The sequence below is a fragment of the Pseudophryne corroboree genome, chromosome 11 (assembly GCF_028390025.1).
Source record: "Pseudophryne corroboree isolate aPseCor3 chromosome 11, aPseCor3.hap2, whole genome shotgun sequence".
Classification (NCBI taxonomy): domain Eukaryota; kingdom Metazoa; phylum Chordata; class Amphibia; order Anura; family Myobatrachidae; genus Pseudophryne; species Pseudophryne corroboree.
The window spans coordinates 320557929-320579073 of NC_086454.1; the positions used below are offsets into that span (position 1 = coordinate 320557929).

The 21145-nt window shown below is 46.1% G+C and overlaps 1 protein-coding gene across 1 annotated transcript in view; it reads left to right on the plus strand.

Moving 5' to 3' along the window:
- The window catches only part of IRF8 (interferon regulatory factor 8), a 47089-nt gene that overhangs the window by 11951 nt on the left and 13993 nt on the right, over positions 1-21145 (plus strand). Inside the window, exons 3-7 of the mRNA XM_063945688.1 lie at positions 2583-2766; positions 3179-3243; positions 3600-3708; positions 5361-5414; positions 14369-14752. Of these exons, the coding sequence (XP_063801758.1) occupies positions 2583-2766; positions 3179-3243; positions 3600-3708; positions 5361-5414; positions 14369-14752 (796 nt within the window). The remainder of the gene's footprint in view (positions 1-2582; positions 2767-3178; positions 3244-3599; positions 3709-5360; positions 5415-14368; positions 14753-21145) is intronic.

The window sequence follows — 21145 nt, forward strand, 5'->3', positions numbered from 1 at the left end:
GTCCCAAGCATTTTGGATAAGGGATACTCAACCTGTAATACACAAGTAAGAAAGTGTGATAAGTAAAAACCTGTGGGGCACATTTAACAGCAAGAGATATTCTTATCACTCGTTACGAATGATAAATGGTGTTCCAGCCAATCCTGTCATTTATCAAACACATGACCGTTAGGATCTGATTGGCTGAAGCATTATTTATCATTCATAACGAGTGATAAGATTATCTGCCCCTCTATTTAAATTTGCTGGGTTGACTGAACGTGCGTTATTATTCTCTGTACATATTTGTGAATGTTATTAGCTCTATTATACTCGCATTTTAGGTTTATCAGTTATAATAGAATGGGAAGGCAGAATAGCTAGCTGGTGTTGTTTGCATACTGTGCTTGTACGGTGAACGGTACTAACAAGGAACAAATTCAGCTACTTCCCTATTGCTGGTTAAATAAACATTACATTCAAATAGTCTGTGTCGGGGCAGGATTTCTGTGTGTGCGACTTATACTCTGATAGTTTTTACACCACTGCTCCCTAAATACCAGGATAGTAACACAAATAAAATAAAAAACCCACAACAACGATGCGTAAAGGACAAGCTTAGTATAGTGTGCACAGAGATTACTTGTGATAACGGTGGCTGAATACCTGAAAACAAATGTTTCCACCCACCTGCCCACCTCTTAAGGGCCCTACACACTGGGCAATGTTGACAATATTATCAACCACTGATATTATCGATGGTCGATTTTTCCCCCCGACAATGATTTAAAGCCTACACACTGGACGATATCGAAGGCCAATTTGGACGATATGAGAGTACAGACATCTATATCGTCCAAATGGACTAGCATGTTTAAACGATGATCATTGAATGATGAACGATCGTGGGCACGCGCATTGTTCATCGTAAAGCATCCACACTGAAAGATATGAATGATTTATCGTTCATTTATGAACGACATTGTTCATATCTTTCAAATATATCGACCACTGTGTAGGACCCTTTACTGACAGCTGCCTAATAGGAGTTGCATCATATTGAGTTAAGCTAGGTACACATTATGTAACAATCAGGCTGATCATTCGATTTCCCAGAGTGCGCTCTTTCCAATCATCTGTCCGATTTGTCTGCCCATAAATACATTCATTAAACTTTGTGAAGAGCTGCAGGACAGATAATACATAGAAACCTAAATCATTCAGATCAGACTGATAAACCAGTAGTGTGTACACTAGAAATTGGATGTTCTCATGATTGTTTCATCACTAAAAAAAAATGTTAACGTTTGTTGGATTATGAGTAAAATCATTCAGGTGTGTACATAAAGTTAGGGTTCCACACGGACCTGAATCCAGTACGGATGTCACCCTCGTGCTGCCTGTCCCCACTGTAGTGCTGACCCTGATGTTTAAACAATCAATTGAGAAACAATCTGTACTCACCAACTCTGCTGATTAAAAGGGAAGGAACTTTCCTATATTGTTACCATGCTTCCCCCTCCGCTAGATCATTATGAGGTTCTCTTGTCTCCTTCCCTGCCGTTAAGACCCATACACCTGATCCTCTGAACTTGGGTATGTTTGGATATGGTGCCATAGCACGGAGGTTAACTTCTTCAGTGCCACCACGTAAGGGGAGCCAGCATCGGGACTGAGGACCCGGCCACATAACCCTTTTATCCAAATCCTTGTACCTTAATTTAAACACTTTAACCCAGTGGTTTCCAAACTTTTTTGAATCACGGCGCCCTAGAATATCAGAATTTTTTTCACGGCACCCCTAGGCCAAAAATTTCTTATTGAGAAATTTCGAAAGAAATATTACATTAAGTAGATTGCGTTTATATGTCATCCTTAGGGTCAGTTGTGTGGTGAGGGACAAGATTTGCTTCTGTTTGGCCACATATTTTATGACTGGCAGCCACCAGCACTGGTTTTGCCTATTATATTGACCAGGAATAATTTGAATTGGTCCTGGACCACCAACCCAGGGCACCCCTGCAAGTGTCCCGAGGCACCCCAGGGAGCCACGGCACACAGTTTGGGAACCTCTGCCTTAACCCAAACTCATAAACCAACCCTAATCCTATCCCTAAAACCCTAACCCCCAAGTCCCAGATTAACGCCAATACCCTAACCCCTAACCAAAACTGCTAAAATGACCCAAATACCCTATCTATAATACCATAACCCAATCCAGTAAACTATCCCTAATACCCTAAACCTAATACCCTAGGGGGCAGACTGGATGGGCCATATACTGTTCTTAGCTGACGTCAAAATCTTTGTTTCTATATTATCTTTAACTGATGTACTAAAAAAACTCCTTTACCATCTACTAATTGCTAAACTCTGAAGTAGATAGGGTTGGTACATGAATGCTATGTGGTTGTGTCCCTATAAAATATTGTACACACGTATACAAAGGTACAGTAGGTCTTCTGCTATGTCATTTCTAATTGTGAGTAAGATTGCGAAGGGGGGGGGGGGGTCTGTCACAAAGACAGTATAGTGTACCTACGGAGCACTTGCTTGTCCTCCATGCATCCCATCTACAGGCCCCGCTTTCTTTGACCTTATAGGCCTGGGCGCTATTTAAAGGGAAGTTCAAAGAAGGCGACAGAGCGGAGCCGGCGACATGGAAGACCAGACTGCGCTGTGCGTTAAACAAGAGCCCGGACTTTGAGGAGGTAACAGACAGATCCCAGCTGGATATATCCGAACCCTACAAGGTCTACAGGATTGTCCCAGAGGAAGAACAAAAGTGTGAGTACCGCGGCAGGGCAGTATAGTGTACGTGACAAAGACACCCTAAAGTAGGAACTGTACACCCCACCTTCTCATACTCTCATGCCTAAAGTAAAAAAATCTATATATAAAGAAGTAGTAGTCCTATTCTGCCCCAGCCGGGCGTCTCGTTACCCTATAAAATAAAAAATGCTCTATATACAAGTGATGGGGTCAGTTGTTGTATATGTAGTCTCACCGATCAGTGCAGTCTCTATAAGTGTGAGGCAGTACGTCTCTGACTGTCGTGGAGCTTAAATCTCATCTAAGGGATTCCAGCATATAATAATAATATAATATACCAGCTGGAATGTAATAGGCTCTATATCCCAGCAGTGCTCATATACTGGTTCCATTTCTGTGTAAGTAATTTGCTGCTTTGTGTCTGAAGGCAAGTTGGTGGGCAGCTGTCTGAACGAGATGACGGAGAGGGACTGCAGTTCCTCGGAAATGGAGGTGAGCAGGACGAGACTGTAAAAACTGAAACAATACTGTCAGCAAATTCTGCAGACATCTAGGAATGAAACTGTCCTTGATCAATAACCATGTTATAATGAAATATAAAAAAAAGTCAATTTAGATTTAAATGCTATTCTGTATGTCTTACATGGGGAGTAGTTAGTTATTACGGCTTGGCTATAAAATCAGTCCTGCAAATTACTGTGGTGCTGTTGTATAAGTACAGAACCCGGGTGATCTCATCCGATGAGCCCTCAGGTGCTAGGGACATATATACAGTAGTACTACAGGGTAGTTTAATCTGCAAAATGGATGCACTATCTCCTTTTACCCACTATGGTCTCTCCTTTCAGACATCTACAGAAGATTATTTGGCTATAATTAAGCGCAGTCCATCCCCAGCAAAGGATGCATGTCAGAAGCCTCTTCTGCAAGATTGGTGGTTCTATCCTCCTAATACAGGTGACTGCACTCTGAGTAACACATACAGGTGCTGAGTGTACTCTGAGTAACCGATTGCACTCTGAGTAACACTTACAGTTGTTGAGTATACTCTGAGTAACCCATGCTGATTGCACTCTGAGTAACATTTACAGTTGTTGAGTATACTCTGAGTAACCCATGCTGATTGCACTCTGAGTAACACAGGTGCTGAGTGTACTCTGAGTAACCCATGCTGATTGCACTCTGAGTAACACAGGTGCTGAGTGTACTCTGAGTAACCCATGCTGATTGCACTCTGAGTAACATTTACAGTTGTTGAGTATACTCTGAGTAACCCATGCTGATTGCTCTCTGAGTAACACAGGTGCTGAGTGTACTCTGAGTAACCCATGCTGATTGCACTCTGAGTAACACTTACAGGTGCTGTGTGTACTCTGAGTAACACCTGCTGAGGAAACAGTCTGAGTTATAACACACTGGGCGGGATGTAATGTTGGCCACTTGGCGGGATACTGGCCGAACTCGCTTCAAAAAACAGTCCGAGTTCGGCCAGCATCTCACATGGCCGACAAACTCAGGCGGCATTACATCCTGCCCACTGAGTGCACTCAGAGTAAGCCCCGCTGATTGCACTATGAGTAAGATGGTGTCGGTATGCCGGTTGTTGGGATTACGGCGCCGGTATACTGTGTGCCGGGATCCCGACAACCGGTATACTGAATACCACCCATAAACACACACGACTTACAAAATGATATAGATAGCGCTCTGGGCTAACCTACAGGGCCCGGAGCTCGCAGTGAACTGGCAGGGCTCCAGCAGACTCTGAGCAGTACCAGACAGGAGCCATCCTGCCCCCTATTGCCGGTGTTCACAGGGCACCTGGGACAGAGCAGAGTACCTCTTCGGCGCACCACTTGGATCCCGCTGTGAACCACACAGGTACTGCTGTACATGCAGGTGCACCTTCAGGGCTTGGAGCCCGGAGGCAGGCGTCTCCGTTTCCTTTGGGAGTTACGTCCCTGCTATGTAACTTCTGCTCGCTAGGAACAGTCTTGGTACTATCAATGTGTCACTGTAAACTTTTAGTTTGGTCACTCAGCCAAGAGTTCCTCACTCCAGGCTTTTTACTGCAGTTAGGGCCATTTGTGTGTTTCATACAGATAAAGGGAAGGGCCCAATGGCTTGCATGTTACAAATGCATAATTTCTCCGGCTGGGTCCACAGGTTATCCACAGGATAACATTGGGATATGCTGGAGCGTCAGCGGATTGGCACCAAATCGATCACGAGCTTTGTGGCCTCCCAGGATGCACTGGGCTCATCCATATAATCCCGCCCACCGACTCAGTCAACTCATTTTTTTGTTTGGTGCGGCAGGAGTCCGGACCACGGTCAGAGGGCTGCTGTGTTTGGCAGCCCTAAGCTTTAAATTTGATTTATTTTTATAGTCTTACCATTTTTGAGTGATTTTTCCTAACAGTCACTCTGCAGCGTTGAGTCAGCGATGTTTAAACGCTTCACTCAATTATTAGTACTGAGGGTGGAAATCAGAGTTTCCTTAGAATCTTCCCGACCCAGCCAGGAACATTCCTGAATAACAGTATAGACGGGGAAGAGCTTATTAAGGACACATAACTTTTGTGCTGATGGCTTCTTTTCTCCGTCAGGATCGCACGCAATGGACGGGTACACCACGTACATGAGTGAGCAAGTTCCGCACGGTAAGACAGACTAAACTATCATATAGGGGGTCATTCCGAGTTGATCACTCGCTGCTGTTTTTCACAGCGCAGCGAACAGGTTACTACTGCGCATGCGTATGCACCGCAATGCACAGGCGCGTCGTACGGGTACAAAGCGGATCGGTGCTGGGCGATGGATTTAACGAAGAAACATTCGCACAGCCGATCGCAAGGAGATTGACAGGAAGAGGGCGTTTGTGGGTGGCAACTGACCCTTTTCTGGGAGTGTTTGGAAAAACGCAGGCGTGTCCAAGCGTTTGCAGGGCGGGCGTCTGATGTCAATTCCGGGACCAGACAGGCTGATGTGATCGCAGCGGCTGAGTAAGTCCAGAGCTACTCAGAAACTGCAAAAAACTTTTTCGTCCCGCTCGGCTGCACACGCGTTCGCACACTTGCAAAGCGAAAATACACTCCCCCGTGGGCGGCGACTATGCGTTTGCACGGCTGTTAAAAGTAGCTAGCGAGCAATCAACTCGGAATGACCCCCATAGTCTCTATTTCCTATGCAACTTCTCCAGATTTAAGATTACTGCCCCCCAATTATTTATTTGTCCCCAATTATTTTGTACAACTCTCTTCATTTTGCTTTTACAGATATTCTGACATTATGCTTTTATATAGTAGGCACCTTCATATTTTAGATATTCAATAATAAAAAAATATTTAGAGGAAAGATTGTTTTAGTCCTGTTTGACATCTCCCTCCGCGTGCACCCGTTGGGCCTGAACCAGGTGCAGTTGTTTTTGCTGCTGCTGCTATCTTTTGCCGTACGCTATTGCAATTATATGCTAATATGGGCAGAAGCTAACCCGAGCATTGGAGCGCCCAGTTGATACATCGGTACCATTGTGGCAAATCTGAACATGTCGTAGACTCTGAGCGCCGCTGAAGACGCGCCGGCTGAGCTTCTCTCTGGGGATGCAGAGGGCGTTGCAGTAGCAAGTAAGAATTCAACTGCTAAATCATGCACGCCCAGAAAAGGGCGTCTGAACGGCCATGGCACGTCTGCCTTTGGCCGGCCACTCCCCGTTGCCAACCCCAAATGCTATCTTCCTGTCACTCATTTTGCAATTAATTCCTCGGTGCGACCGCAATTGCATATAGGGCCCAATTCAGCGTGCTACGCTGAAGTGCAAAAATCGGTCTGTGCGCATACGCGAGGGCTCAGCTTGAGATCACACGTGACTGCAAGCTAAGTCCTGGGGGGGGGGGGGGGGGGCAGGAACGGGACATCGAAGCACTGTTTTGTAGGTGTCGACGCACCATCTGGGGGGGGGGGGGGGCGCGGGCCGGTCAGCGGAGGTGTGTCCGGACCGTCTGTGGGGTGGGGGGGGCTGCGCAACGTCACAACCGAAAAGATGGCTGCCTGCCGACTGCCTTCTTGTGTAGGAGGCTGTCTTGCGATGTGCTCACACGTTTGCAGGGGGGTGGAGGGATGGGGGGAGCCCGACATGTGGGGTGGACGTGCTAGAGGAAAAGGTTGTAGGTGTGCGTTTTATCGTATCGCACATATACAACCCATGCTGAAATAGGCCCATAGAGCGCAGTAGATTGCTTTACTGCAAGAATACTTATATTCCCTCCTTTTCCTCAAACACTGGGGAGCTGCCTTTTAATATTTCATAGCGCTTGTACAGGTTCAGTGATCTTCTATTGTGAAAGTTTTTCACTTTATTGTACAATCTGGTAGTATTCTGAATTTTCTGAATTTTTATTATTTCTTTTTTCCAAAATTAAAATTCAAAACTTTTGCTCAAGTGTTAGTACTCCTGGCCTGCATTCCAGTGTTGCTGGGATTATTGCCATTACTTATATACGTAGTACCATCATATTCCGTTGTGTTTTACAGTTGGGAACATAATAGTAATAAGATGAGATTGGGTAATAACAAACAGCGGGGCAGATGTATTAAACGTGGAGAAGTGATAAGCAGTGATAAGTGCTAGGTGATAATGCACCAGCCAATCAGCTCCAATATGTAAATTGACAGTTAGGAGCTGATTGGCTTGAGCATTATCACCTTGCACATATCACTGCTTTATCACTTCTCCAGGCTTAATACATCTGCCCCAGAGAGGTAAGAGGCACCTGCTTGCAGTCTTATACCCCTTTTCCACTAGTGATGTGGGTTGCAGCCGGGAGCCTGACTTGGGTGCTACTCGGCTGCGACCCACATCAGAGCCCCCTTTCCCACTGCACTCTCCAACCAGGCATATTGCCGGGTTGGGGACGCTGCTGGTGACGCGGCAGGGGCAGCGCTGGGAGATCACATGATCTCCCAGCACCGCCCTTCCATACACTGTGAACGGGAGCTGTGTCGCATCGACGCGGCTTCCGTTTACACTGCACAGCTTACCGGGTTGAACTCGTGTTCAACCCGGTAAGCTACCCGGGTAGGATTCCCGAATCACTTGATCCGGGTTTTTGCAGAGGGAGTCGTTTCCACTAGCAAAAAACCCGTGTTTTTTGAGCTAGTGGAAAAGGGGTATTAAACTCTATAGGAGAATAAGCATTGATACACAGGGCTACATATAGCATAATGGTCCAGCCAGATTGCAGAGGATCTTGGAGTGCTGTATTATCCAGTCATAGAGCAATCTTGGCTGAGGGCCAGTGGGATGTGTGAGTGTGTTAGGATCTGTTAAGCTTATTTTGTATCTTGTGTTTTATTTTTAAATGCAAATTCCTTCCTTGAGGACCTATGATTCACAGTATTTATTGTGACAGGGGTGGGGCCTAATGGACACCCAGCCCCACCCCCCAAAGTGCTTCCGTAATGAACAAGTCGACAAGTATGGTGCGGAGTGGATGGGTTGAGCTGTGAGATACTTTGATATAAGACAAAAGATGTATGGTTGGTGTAGTTTGGGTAATAGCCTTATATTTAAGTAAATTTGATCTGGAGTAGTGTGGCCAGAGGCTCGGATTACTGAGAATTTCTGGAATAGTTTCACTTATTGCACTGCAAACGAGCACAGCAATACAATACAAAGCATAGAGGTGACTGTGAGCCAATAATGTATAACGCCTCCTAGTAACCTTCACCCCATCCACACCCACTGCAATATCACATGTATGACATGGAAATGAAAGAGATGCCCTATAATAATTATCCAATCAGATCATCACACTGGATGAATACATCCCACATATGTACCCCCCCCCCCCCCCCCCCTTCTGACTGCAGGAATATGCACCCGTCATATACTAGTCAAATCGCTGAATCTCATCCAATCTGATCACTATGGGGTCTATTCATGAATCAGTGAAAAGTGTGGAGAAGTGAGCCTGTGGAGAAGTTGCCCAATCAGCTGCTCCGTAATTTTTTTTAGAAGGCACTTTATAAATGTTACGCAAGCACTGATTGGTTGCCGTGGGAAACTTCTCCACAGGCTCACTTCTCCACACTTTTCACTGCTTCATGAATAGACCCCTATGTGTGTGGCCACATTGGACAATGAGCCTGCTACCACAGAGCTTATATCATTACGGTCTGTGTATAGATATTAATTATTCTCTTGCAGTAGTCTGGACTATCTCTGACACTGTCCCAGGGGTGAACCTGTCAATGAATTAATTTAAGAATTAATTTGCTGAAGGAGTATAAACTCTCTTATCTGCATTTATGACAGAAGGTTTCTGGTAAGTGAGGCTGTGGGATGATAAGACAGGAAAGTGAAAGGCACTTTATTATTACAGCTCATTACTGGAAGTCATGTGGACCATGATAAGCAGCCAGCCAAGGACACACGGAGCCTCAACATGTACTCTAATAGTGCTAGAAGTGGAGGCAGAATATAAAGGTCGGGGAAGATACCTGCTGGGAGAGGATTAGGGGCACCAGATGGTATTATTATGTAAATTACCTGGCAGAGGTTGGAGGATAGGCAGTGGCGCCGAGAGAAGGGGGGGGGGGGGGGGAGGGTACAAATTACCAGGGCCCAGGTCTGATGGAGAGGCCCAGTGGGGGCCCAGTTCTACCCCCCCCACCACCCCTTTTACCTGGATGCAGCAGCTGCAGCTTTTCTTTTCAGCCCAGCACACTCACTGCTGTATGCTGGGCTGCAGCGCGGCCAGGGAAGTGTTTAAAATAAAAAAAAAATCTGTATTTTTTTCTAAGGGTGCATGGCCACGCCTCCTGTGATTAGACCACGCCCCCTGAAAAGTACCTGGGCCCAGACAGGCTTTCTACTGCCCTAGCTGGGAGGCATGTCATGCTCCTGTGAGAGCGTGCTTCTTATGTGCTAAACACCCCCCCCAAAGAGGTGTGGCCATGCAGGGGTGCCCTGGATTGGTGGTCCAGGACCAATTTCAATTATTATTGGTCCATGTGATAGGCGAAACCAGTGCTTGTAGCTGCCAATCATATTAATATGTGAGCACACACAGAGGTGACACCTGGTGTGCACTCTGCATTACTACCCCCCCTCACCCTGCCGGATCCGCGGGCGGCCGAAAAGGGTGTGTGGCATAATTTAAAGGGGCTTGGCCTCACAGATCTCCTCTTCTCCTTCACTCCGGGGGCGTGTCCACCTTCTCAGGAGATGCTGGCTGCCCCCGGAGACTGTGCAGCGTGCAGTGCCGGCTCCTTATCTGTGACAGGAGCAGAGTGCTGCAGAGGATTATTACACTGCAGCATTCGGCTCCTGCCACTGCAGTAGAGCTGGCACTTTGGTGTCACCCCCCGCACCCGCCTTCTGACGCCACTGGGCATTCAGAAGCGAATCCTGTTCCTCGCCACTCAGCCTAAGGATGGCTTCTAAAAACAATGTACTTACTTTGATATTTTTTTTCAGAATTTCTCTTAAGTAACTTTTGGACTAGGTGTGCTGGGAAAAAAATTCTGATTCTCTAGGGCTCAGTGATTCCAAAAAGTTTGGGACCGCTGCAGTTGGTAGCTTTATTTTTACTACTTAACGGAGACAATAGCCAAACGTATTAAGACATCTTTTTCTTTATGTCGCAGAAAGTCCAAATTGGTGGCTAATTTAGCTACAAACTAGGGGGATCTCCAGACACCGGAGTTTCATTGCTCGCAGGTGGCACAAAGCTATATTTTAAAAGTACAAAAAATAAAAACCCCACTGTGTTCACAATAATGCCCCTGAGAATGTCAGTGTGAGTATGGAATGCCCCGATGACATTAAGTCATTCTGAGGAAACACCTGTTATTCTGTGAGGGAAGAAACGGTCCCTCAGATCAGTCACTGATCAATGGAGCGCTGCTGAAGGAAACATACCCACATAGTAAGTGAGGCTTAAAGGTGAAAAACAAAGAAATATGTAGAGAGAGTTACTTTCATGACCGAGCTGTACTGTGTTTAGATTGTCTTTAGACAGACCAGCAAGTCGAGTATTATATGGGTGTGTATCGCATTCACGCCACTAAGGACGACGTGGTTCATATTGCAGCAGCTTAGGAAGTTATATGGCAGCTCCCCATTATTGCAGACAAATATACTGAGGAATAATGTTTTGGTGTGAAAAGATCAGACCATGGCCATATTAACAGCACTGGGGCACCTACACACCCATACACAAAACAAACCATAACTTGCCCCTCTCTACATGCTTTCATACGGGTGTGGATTATTGCATTGACAGTTTCTAGGTCGACAATGTTTGAGTCGACCATTATAGGTCGACAGGGTTGGAAAGTCGACAGGGGTTCTAGGTCGCCATGGTCTAGGTCGATAGTTCAAAAGGTCGACATGAGTTTTTCATGTTTTTTTTTGGTGTCATTTTCTCCGTACAGTGACCGGGAAGTCCAATTAGTGCACCGTGTCCCCTTGCATGGCTCGCTTCGCTCGCCATGCTTCGGGCAAGGTGCCTCGCTCCGCTACCGCTTCGCTCGGCACAGATTACCGTTCCAATCATAGTCCACGTGGATTGTTAAGTATGAAAAATGTAAAAAAGGAATGTTTTTTTTAAAAGTCATGTCGACCTTTTGACCTGTCGACCTAGAACATGTCGACCTAGAAACCATGTCGACCTAGTGATTGTCGACCAATAGTGGTCGACCTAAACATTGTCGACCTAGACAGTGTCGATCTTCAGACCGGATCCCCTTTCATTCAGTGAATCAAACACACTTATACCCAGGCGCCGCCCAGAACAAAAAGGTATAATTACCAACCAGTTAAATTGTGTAAAAGATGTATTAACATCTATGCCTCAGCTGCTAATGGTTTAAAAAGTAAATATGAAAAGAAAAAATATATAGCAGCAACGCTAGAGACACACAATAAAATTATTATTAACCATGCAATTAGATATAAGAGTTACAATGGTATTAGTTTAGATTAAAACTATTTTATTTCATAACAAATAATGATAGAGCCGTAGTAATAAATAGCACAGCAGCATCAAACAGATAAAATACAATGAAAAGCCTGCTAGAATGAATGTTACTAAGTTGTAACAATTACTCATTGATATAATGGTGGTCATTCCGAGTTGTTCTCTCGTTGCCGTTTTTCGCAATGGAGCGATTAGGTGGAAAATGCGAACGCGCATGCGTTCAGTAATTTAACACAAAACTTTGGAGATTTGCACAAGCTCGAGCAACGTTTTTTCATCGCCTGAGTGATCGTAGTGTGATTGACAGGAAGTGGGTGTTTCTGGGCGGAAACTGGACGTTTTCAGGGAGTGTACTAAAAACGCAGGCGTTCCAGGTAAAAACGCAGGAATGGCTGGAGAAACGGGGGAGTGGCTGGCCGAACGCAGGGCGTGTTTGTGACGTCAGACCAGGAACTAAACGGAATGAGGTGATCGCAATCTAGGAGTAGGCCTGGAGCTACTCAGAAACTGCAAGGAATTATTTAGTAGCAATTCTGCTAATCTTCAGTTCGCTATTCTGCTAAGCTAAGATACACTCCCAGAGGGCGGCGGCCTAGCGTTTGCAATGTTGCTAAAAGCAGCTAGCGAGCGAACAACTCGGAATGACCACCAATGTCTCAATTCATACAGTGAATGGCTGTCAGCACACAGATTGGTGGATTGCTCCAGCCATACACCAATCAGAATGCTGATAGCCGTTCACTGTCTGGCTGCAGGACCACCACCCTCTCCTACTCAAAGGCCCCTAAAATTGTGGGACGCTGGGCAGATGCCCAGTGTGCCCATACGTTTAGATGGCTCTGAGAAAGATATGTTTTGTGTTTTACTTAATGGCCAGAATAGAAACATAGCTTCATTAATTCCACTTACATAATGTGTAACTTGTAAGAGTAATTAAAGGGAAACACATTTTTGTGAGCTACTTCTTGTAAGTTGGTGACAGGTGACATTTGCGGGTTCAGCCCTTGTGTCCCGGCAGAGGCAGCCAAAACAGTTATCCAGTAGGTTCTACAATTCACTTTTAATCCTCAGTTTTTGTAACTGTGTAACCATGCGTACTAACAGTACCTAGAATCACCCTCCATTCACTGGTGGGTCAAGCTTTGTGGTTACAGCTCTATGGAACATGCTTCCTTGCACAGGATGAGACCCCTCCACTTTAGGTAGATGCTAGAATCAAGAGGCCTAAAGGACCTATGATGTCAGGGGGAGGAGCCACATCACCAGGGGGAGGAGTTAGGCCACTGGGATAGTTCTTCTACTATCCACACCACCAACTACTACCTTTAGTAACCCCGTGGCGAGCGAAGCGAGCCCGCGAGGGTACATTTCGGGTACCCTGTTCGCCCATGGCTCCTCCCCCTGGTGACGTAAGAGGTCCCTTACCCAACTTGGATTTATTTCATTAATACTCCTAAAGAAAATACAACTCAAAATGCTTATCTCTCTTTTCTGTAAAGTTTATATTTAATTTGTATCTTGTATTTTTTAAATGGAAATGTAAAGCACTTTGGGATCAGCCCACTTAGGTGCGAGTCTGCGAGTTTGTTTCATGAAACTGGCAGACTTCGCACGAGTGTGTGCACCCGAGAATTCTCCAATCCAATTAAAAATGCCTACTCGAGGTACTCACAGCAAAGGTGTGACAATTTTCTACAATATGCAATGTGGAAGAAGTACATGAAAAAGTGGGAGGACTTTCTTGGACCGCAAAATGTGACAATTTATTAGCAGAATTATATAGATGTTAGTGGTCAAAAGGTAAAATACCGAATGCCTCTAAAAGGTGTTAAATGGCTGATTTTTGCGTTTATTTAAAGAAAGAAAAAAAGAATGTAAAAAGCTTCCACATTTTGTTTGTTTTTTTTACAAAGGAATTAAATGAAAATGCAAAAAAAGTTAAGGTACATTTGGGGAAATTTGCGGTCATTTTAAAGTAAATTTTTTTTTTAAAGAAATAATCCAAATAATTTTTTGGGAGCCTGACTTAAATGCCTTCATTAAATTTGGGATATAAATCTAATAAAAAAGTTGGATTTGGGGGTAATTTGAGGCCATTTACTTTTTTAAATAACCTCAAAAATTACATGTAATTATTGGCCTAATTAAGCTAATTGAAGCCTCGCTAAAGCCTAATTAGGTAGGTAGGTAGGTAGGTGGGGGGTCCAAGGGGTTCTAAAGGAAGTCTTAACATTTGTACCGTAAAATAAAGATTTTCCCTTCCTTGCACACCCTCAGGGGGTAGCAAACCAATACCTGCGAGTTTACTCTGCCTGCATCGTTGCAAGTTTGGGACTGGATTGCAAAATTACTTAACTTTGCAAATTTTACATGAAAATGGCAACTTACAGCAGACAACTCCCACATAATTGAATTGACCCCTTTGAGTCCTACTGGGAGAAAAGTGCTATCTAAATATTACCATTATTATTATTTTCATCGTTCCAAATAACTGTAGTGACAAGTTGAACCTTATGTTACAGTAAGTGCCAGATCCTCAGATAACCGTTACATGCGGCGAGTATGGTGTAAAACCTGTATGTTCTGTCACACGCAGAATCACTGACTGGGATTTATCTCCTCTGCATCCACAGCGTTTTCTCAGATGATCCTTCAGTTTTACTACAGTGGGAAAGCAGTCAGCCAAGTCACCACGTCGCGGGTAGAAGGGTGCCGCCTCTCCGTAAACCAGCCCATTACCGGAGAGAAGAATCATGTGACAGAGAGTTTAGAGAACATCCGCTTCCCATCAGCTGAGTACATCGCCAGCGAGCGCCAGCGACAGATCACTAAGAAACTGTTTGGCCACCTGGAGAGAGGGGTCCTCTTGTCCAGCAACAGACAGGGGATTTTCATCAAGAGGCTGTGCCAAGGAAGAGTGTTCTGGAGTGGCAACTGCATGCAGTACAAAGACCGATCTGTCAAGCTGGAGAGGGATGAGATCGTGAAGATATTCGATACCAATCAATATATAAGAGGTAGGAACCTGTTTATGGTGCATTTAATTCCTATGGTGATGCAACATAATGTGCTGATAACAACATTATTGAGGGGACAGTGGGGGTCATTCCGACCCGTTTGCACGCAGCGGTTCTTCGCTGTGGTGCGAACAGGTCGGGACTGCGGGTGCGCGGCGGCCGCAGTGCGCACGCACGTCATTGCCTGGCGACGGTTGTCGCCGGGCAGCGACGCCAGCAGTGCTGAAAGTGATCGCAGCGGCGATCGCTAGAAGATTGACGACGGGGAGGCATTCTGGGGCGTCTACTCACCGTTTTCCAGGCGTGTTGAGGCAAACGCAGGCGTGTCCAGGCATTTGGAGGGCGGATGCCTGACGTCAATCCCGGGACCTTCGTCGCTGGATCCGTCGCACAGGGTAAGTAAGTCTGACCCTGGTCTTGTTTTGCAGGAAACTTTTGGGCTGCACAAGCGATCGCAGCCCTGCTATGCTAAAGTACACTCCCCCATAGGCGGCGTCAAGTTGATCGCACAAGCAGAAAAAAGTTGCTACGTGCGATCAACTTGGAATGACCACCAATATGTCAGTATTCTTCCCTTGGGTATTTCTTGGCAGCACACTGCGTTACTTATACCCCCAATATTTGCAAAACAATATATTTGTAATAAATATAATCGCTATTAGATACAAAGTTATATACTGCTATATATAATAGCAATAAATGCACTACAAACAATATTTAAAAAAAAAAAAGGAAAAGAAACAAGAATAGAGAAATGATCTGGATTTCACTAAGGGATCTCTTCATCATGTTATAACTTTTAAGATACAGACCTGCTCATCATTCCTGTAACGCATAGGTATCACTCACTGATATCTCCCGGTTACAATTCTTCCCTGATACTTTCCTCCGTCTCCCTATTTTAGTATGGGGACATAGAAATTAAGTCATTCATCAAGTTCTGAAAAAGCAATCTTTCTTGTAGCTTGTGTTACTGTACGCCATCCTGAGATGGCATAAAGCCCCCGACTGGTTCACGAGCCGCCATTTACACGGCAGCTTTAGCAGGAGAGATCTTTTTAGATACCTCCCTGCTGTGTACTCCCTGCATCCGGCTCTTCGCTCTGCCTCCATGTGCCCCAATGCAGAGCTACTGAGCCTCCGATCCGTGACCCCGGCAGCTGGCAGTCCCTGCACCAAGCTCCCCGATAACTGCCCAGATTTTTGTAATTACAGCCGGATCTGGGTTTGGGGCCTGTGTGACTGAGAGCTCAGCCGGCACTGCTAGTGCATGTACAGTACCTGATGTTAATGGTGGATGCATGGCTGCGAAAAAGTATCGGAAGACCAGAACCAGTGGTGTATTTATAATGGGTGCAGTGTGCTGCACCCATTTTTTTCAATACTTACCCTAAGGAGTCCTGTGTCGGCAGCAGCAGCGCTGCAAGAATCACCAGGAAAATGGCGCAGCAGCCGTTTTCCCAGCATTTTGCGCATGTACAGTAAGAAAATCTATGGGAAAAGGGCCACCACGCCATTTTCCCGGAGACCTGAGCATGCGCACTAGACTATGGGGCAGCGCTAGGGCCCGCGAGTGCCCAGAGTCTACGGTGCTGAGAGGAGGGGACCCAGATGGATCCTGCAGATGGGCCTCCTCCTCCCTTGAAGTGCCCCTGGCCAGGGCAGTAGGTGAAAAGTCTCACTCTTCCAAAAAGCTGACTCTGCTGAAAGAGCAGCTTTTCAGAAGTAGAATAGAATAAGAGTGATACATGAGGGGAAGTGACACATATTCTATAATGCACCAGCCAGATTACAATGGCAAAATGTGCCTAGCGGGGCTGTAAGACCCAGTCATAAGGCAGTGTTGGTTTGCGGGTCTGAGAGTGTTTGAGTATAGAAAGAGAATACATGGAAGCTTTGTTTAAACTGTGTTGATGGGGGCAATCGGCTAGCATAGAGGGGTAAAAAAATGAGTTATTATAGACTAGGGAGGGTAATATGAGTTGGAACCTGCTTTAACTGTCCGGGCTGCCCTAGAGGAATCCCGGTAAAACAGAATAATAGGTTAGGTCTGAGTACTAATATGCAGAGTCGCACCTAGAGAATATACATTCAGGCAGCTGGTGCCTCTAGGGAATGTGCACATAGTACAGTACATGTACTGCAGGAAGTGTTGCTGTTATCTGTCACTCATCTCTATGTTTGCCAGTAATACATATAATTGATGGCTGAACATGACAAGGTATATATATGGCATTGGGGAAAATGAGTTCGTAACTAACATACAAGTTCTATTAAGTTGAGGGTGTACTGGTGCATACCTCCCAATATTGCCTGCAGGGGAAGAGGGACATCTGGACGATTTTTGAAAGGGGGCATGGCTTGAATAAAGGGGGCGTGGCTTCACAGGAGTACCACGAGCCACACACCCCGTTTTCGTCACTGAAGGGGCATGCCCAGCACTCTCTGAGCTGCTGGCATGCCCCCTCTCCCTCTGTCACCTGTGAATAGACGCTGTGCGCATGCGCACAGTGTCTATTCACCGCTGCTCTGCTAAGCAGGGCAACGAGAGACAGAGCCTCCCAACTGCCCCCCCAAAGCGGGACACTGCGGCCCGCAGGTGGGACAGCGGGACAGTCCCCAAAAAACGGGACTGTCCCGCGAAATTCGGGACAGTTGGGAGGTATGCTGGTGTACGAGTCCTATCATATCTATAGTTATGTCAGTTTCTACCTGGAATATTGAACAGGGATCATTTTTATTATCCTTTATTTATATGGTGCCACAAGGGGTCCGCAGCACCTTGTAGCGTACATGGAGCACATACCCTTCCACCACAAAAAAACAAAACATGACTTACACTGCAAGAGGCAATGCTGCATTGCGGCATCAGTAGTCATAAGACCCAACTCAGCAGCAGGACGGTCGAACCCAAAGGTTTGTTGCGATTGTGGGCAGTGAGGCGATGATGGTGTAAGTGAGGGAAGGAAAAGCACAATATGGAAGAAAACCGTGCTCAGGAGAGCTTGCAATCTAAAGATTCAGGGGGAAATGTACTATGCAGTGATAAAAGTGGAGAAGTGAGCCAGTGGAGAAGTTGCCCATGGCAACCAATCAGCATTGACATAACATTTATAATTTGCACACTATAAAAGTATACAGAGCAGCTGATTGGTTGCCATGGGCAACTTCTCCACTGGCTCACTTCTCTACTTTTATCACTGCTTAGTACATCTTCCCCTCAGGGTTATATCATTATTTATCAAAGCTTGAAGGAAATAGGGTGGAAGTCAATTGTTTCGCGCAGCAGCTATAAATCCTGGGTGCCCAATTTAATTGTTGCTCCATTGGACATAAAAAGCTGCCGGTGGTGAGCTGACATGACCAAAAAGTTTCCTTTTTGGGGCGACCGCACGCCACTTTTCGCGTTAGGCCCATTAGTATAGTCGGGTTCAGCTGCTTTACACGGCTAAACCCGGTCTAATAAGGCGAGATAATGACGGGGCATCTAAAACATTTGAAAAGAAACATCGGGCGCTCATTTAAGATATTTTGGCTAAAGAAACAATTGAATTCCGCCCATAGAGTACCAACCAATCAGCTCCTGACATTTTTTATTCATGAAGCAGTGAAGTGTGGAGATGTGAGCCAGTTGAGAAGATGCCCATGGCAACCAATCAGCTGCTACGTATAATTTCATGTAATGCATTTTATAAATGTTACCTCAACACTGATTGGTTGCCATGGGCAACTTCTCCACTGGCTCACTGCTTCACTGCTTCATGAATAGACCCCTCTGTAAAGTTACAGTTATGAGCTGATTGGTACTTTTTCTCTCTCCACTTTATCTCTCTGCAAGTTTTGATACATATTGTCCTTAGTACAGTATATACATATATATTTATTTTATTACCTGACATGTGCACTGACGTCTGCAACTAAAGCAATCAGACAATAGCAGAGAGGAAATGAGTGTCTGTCTGGCATGTAAGTGACACATGCTGGGCGGCCTTGTCCTTTGCTGGGGGGGGGCTCCCAGTATGTGAGGAGATGGATGCAGATTTGGCTGGAGTTGGAGTAACAGTAAACCCCCATTCTTTGACGCATTGGTCTCAAGGTTTCATTAAATATAATTTGTCACAGGACATGTGTGAACAATAACTGTATAGCAATGACGAGGATTGCTCCACATGCATCCATGCTCTAGATTTAAGGATGCATGTATGTGAACATGCAGAGGCGTCACTGGGTGTGGTGACACCCGGAGCGCACTCTGTACTATTACCCCCCCCCCCTGCTCAGGTCGGCGCGCACCTGAAAAGGGGTGTGGTCTAATTTAAAAGGGGGCGTGGCCTCACTGTTTTTTCCTCCTTCGCTCCGGGGGCATGTCCAGCTTCCCCCGAAGATGCTGGCTGTCCCCGGGAGACTGGACTGTGTGTGTGCCGGCTCTTATTTGTGACAGGAGCTGAGTGCTGCAGGAGATTATCTCACTGCAGCACTCGGCTCCTGTCACTGACGAAGAGCTGGCACTTCGGTGTCACCCCTTCCGAGGGGGACACCTGCCTTCTGACACCACTGTGAACATGCATGTGACTTAAAATCCAGATGTGGAGTCACACACGTACATATGTATCTCTGCTCATGCACAAAGGGGGTCATTCCGAGTTGATCGCAGCTGTGCTAAATTTAGCACAGCTGCGATCATTCACACTGACATGTGGGGGGACGCCCAGCACAGGGCTATCCCGCCCCGCATGTCAGTTCCGCCCCCCCCCCCCCCCCCCCGCAGAAGTGCACTTCAAGAGTAGCTCCCGACCAGCGCAGCTTTAGCTTGCTGGCCGGGAGCTACTCGTTGCTCCCCGGCCCGCAGAGGCTGCGTGTGACGTCACGCAGCCACCGCGGCCCGCCCCCCCCCCCCCCCCAACGGTCCGGCCACGCCTGCATTGACCGGACCGCTTCCCCTAAACAGCGGCTTAACGCCGCCGTCCCGCCCCCTCCCGCCCAGCGACCGCCTCTGCCTCAGAAGCGATCGCTAGGCAACGACAGCTGCCATGCGCCGGTGCACTGCGGCGCCGGCGCATGTGCAGTTCCGACACGATCATTGCGCTGCGACAAACTGCAACGAGCGATCGGGTCGTAATGACCCCCAAAAATGGCATCTCTACGTTCAGCTGGAATTCAGGTTCTCTGGGGTAGACTTTCCAAAGCTTCTAAAACAGGCGGAGATGTTGCCCATCAGATTCTTGGTATCATTTCTCTATTGCATTCTAGAAAATTATATGATCTGGTTGCTACAGGAAACACCACCAAGTGTCTGTTTTAGAAGTTTTGGTAAATCTACCCAGGTTCTGGTTCTGTATTTAAGATTGGTCATTTAAACAGAATCTACTAGCAATATTGGGTGCTGTACATTTATGCAATACACATAGCCTAAATTACACATATATACTGTAGTTAGTAACTGTTTCTGTAAGTAACATTATCCCCCCCCCCCCGCCTCTCCCCGTCCTGTCAGGTTTCACAATTGATAGTTAGTAGTATCAACAATTAATGTGCACGGCCAGACTAGTGGGGCACAGTTAAAAGGCATACGCTGTGACTGTGTGATGAGCATTAATTAGTCATACACAGTGGGGTGAATGATAGCGTCTTTACCAAGCTGCCCAATAATAATCCACTTTTCTTAGTTCAGATGATTATGGAGGTCATTCCGAGTTGCTCGCTCGCTAGCAGTTTTTAGCAGCCGTGCAAACGCTATGCCGCCTCCCACTGGGAGTGTATTTTAGCTTAGCAGAAGTGCGAACGAAAGGATCGCAGAGCGGCTACAAAAAAATGTTGTGCAGTTTCAGAGTAGCTCCAGACCTACTCAGCGCTTGCGATCACTTCAGACTGTTCAGTTCCTGTTTTGACGTCACGAACACGCCCTGCGTTCGTCCAGCCACACCTGCATTTTTCCAGGCACGTCTGCATTTCTCCGAACACTCCCTGAAAACGGTCAGTTGACACCCAGAAACGCCCACTTCATGTCAATCACTCTGCGGCCACCAGTGCGACTGAAATGCTTTGCTAGACCTTGGGGGAAATTTACTAAGCTCCCGATTTTGACCGAGATGCCGTTTTTTCATCAAAGTGTCATCTCGGTAATTTACTAAACACTAATCACGGCAGAGATGAGGGCATTCGTAATTTTTTGCAAGTCCAAGTAAAAAATTACGAATGAATACACCATCGGTCAAAACGCGGCTGTTTAAGTATGAATCTCGGTCATTTACTAAGAAGTGCAAAGCAAAAAAAAAACAAACACTGCCGTGAAAAATTACAACTCGTAAAAAAGTGCTAAAAAAAAACAGACCTTATTTTTTTTCCCGTGATTAGATAGGCATGCACGGATCCATGAGATCCGTGCATGTATAT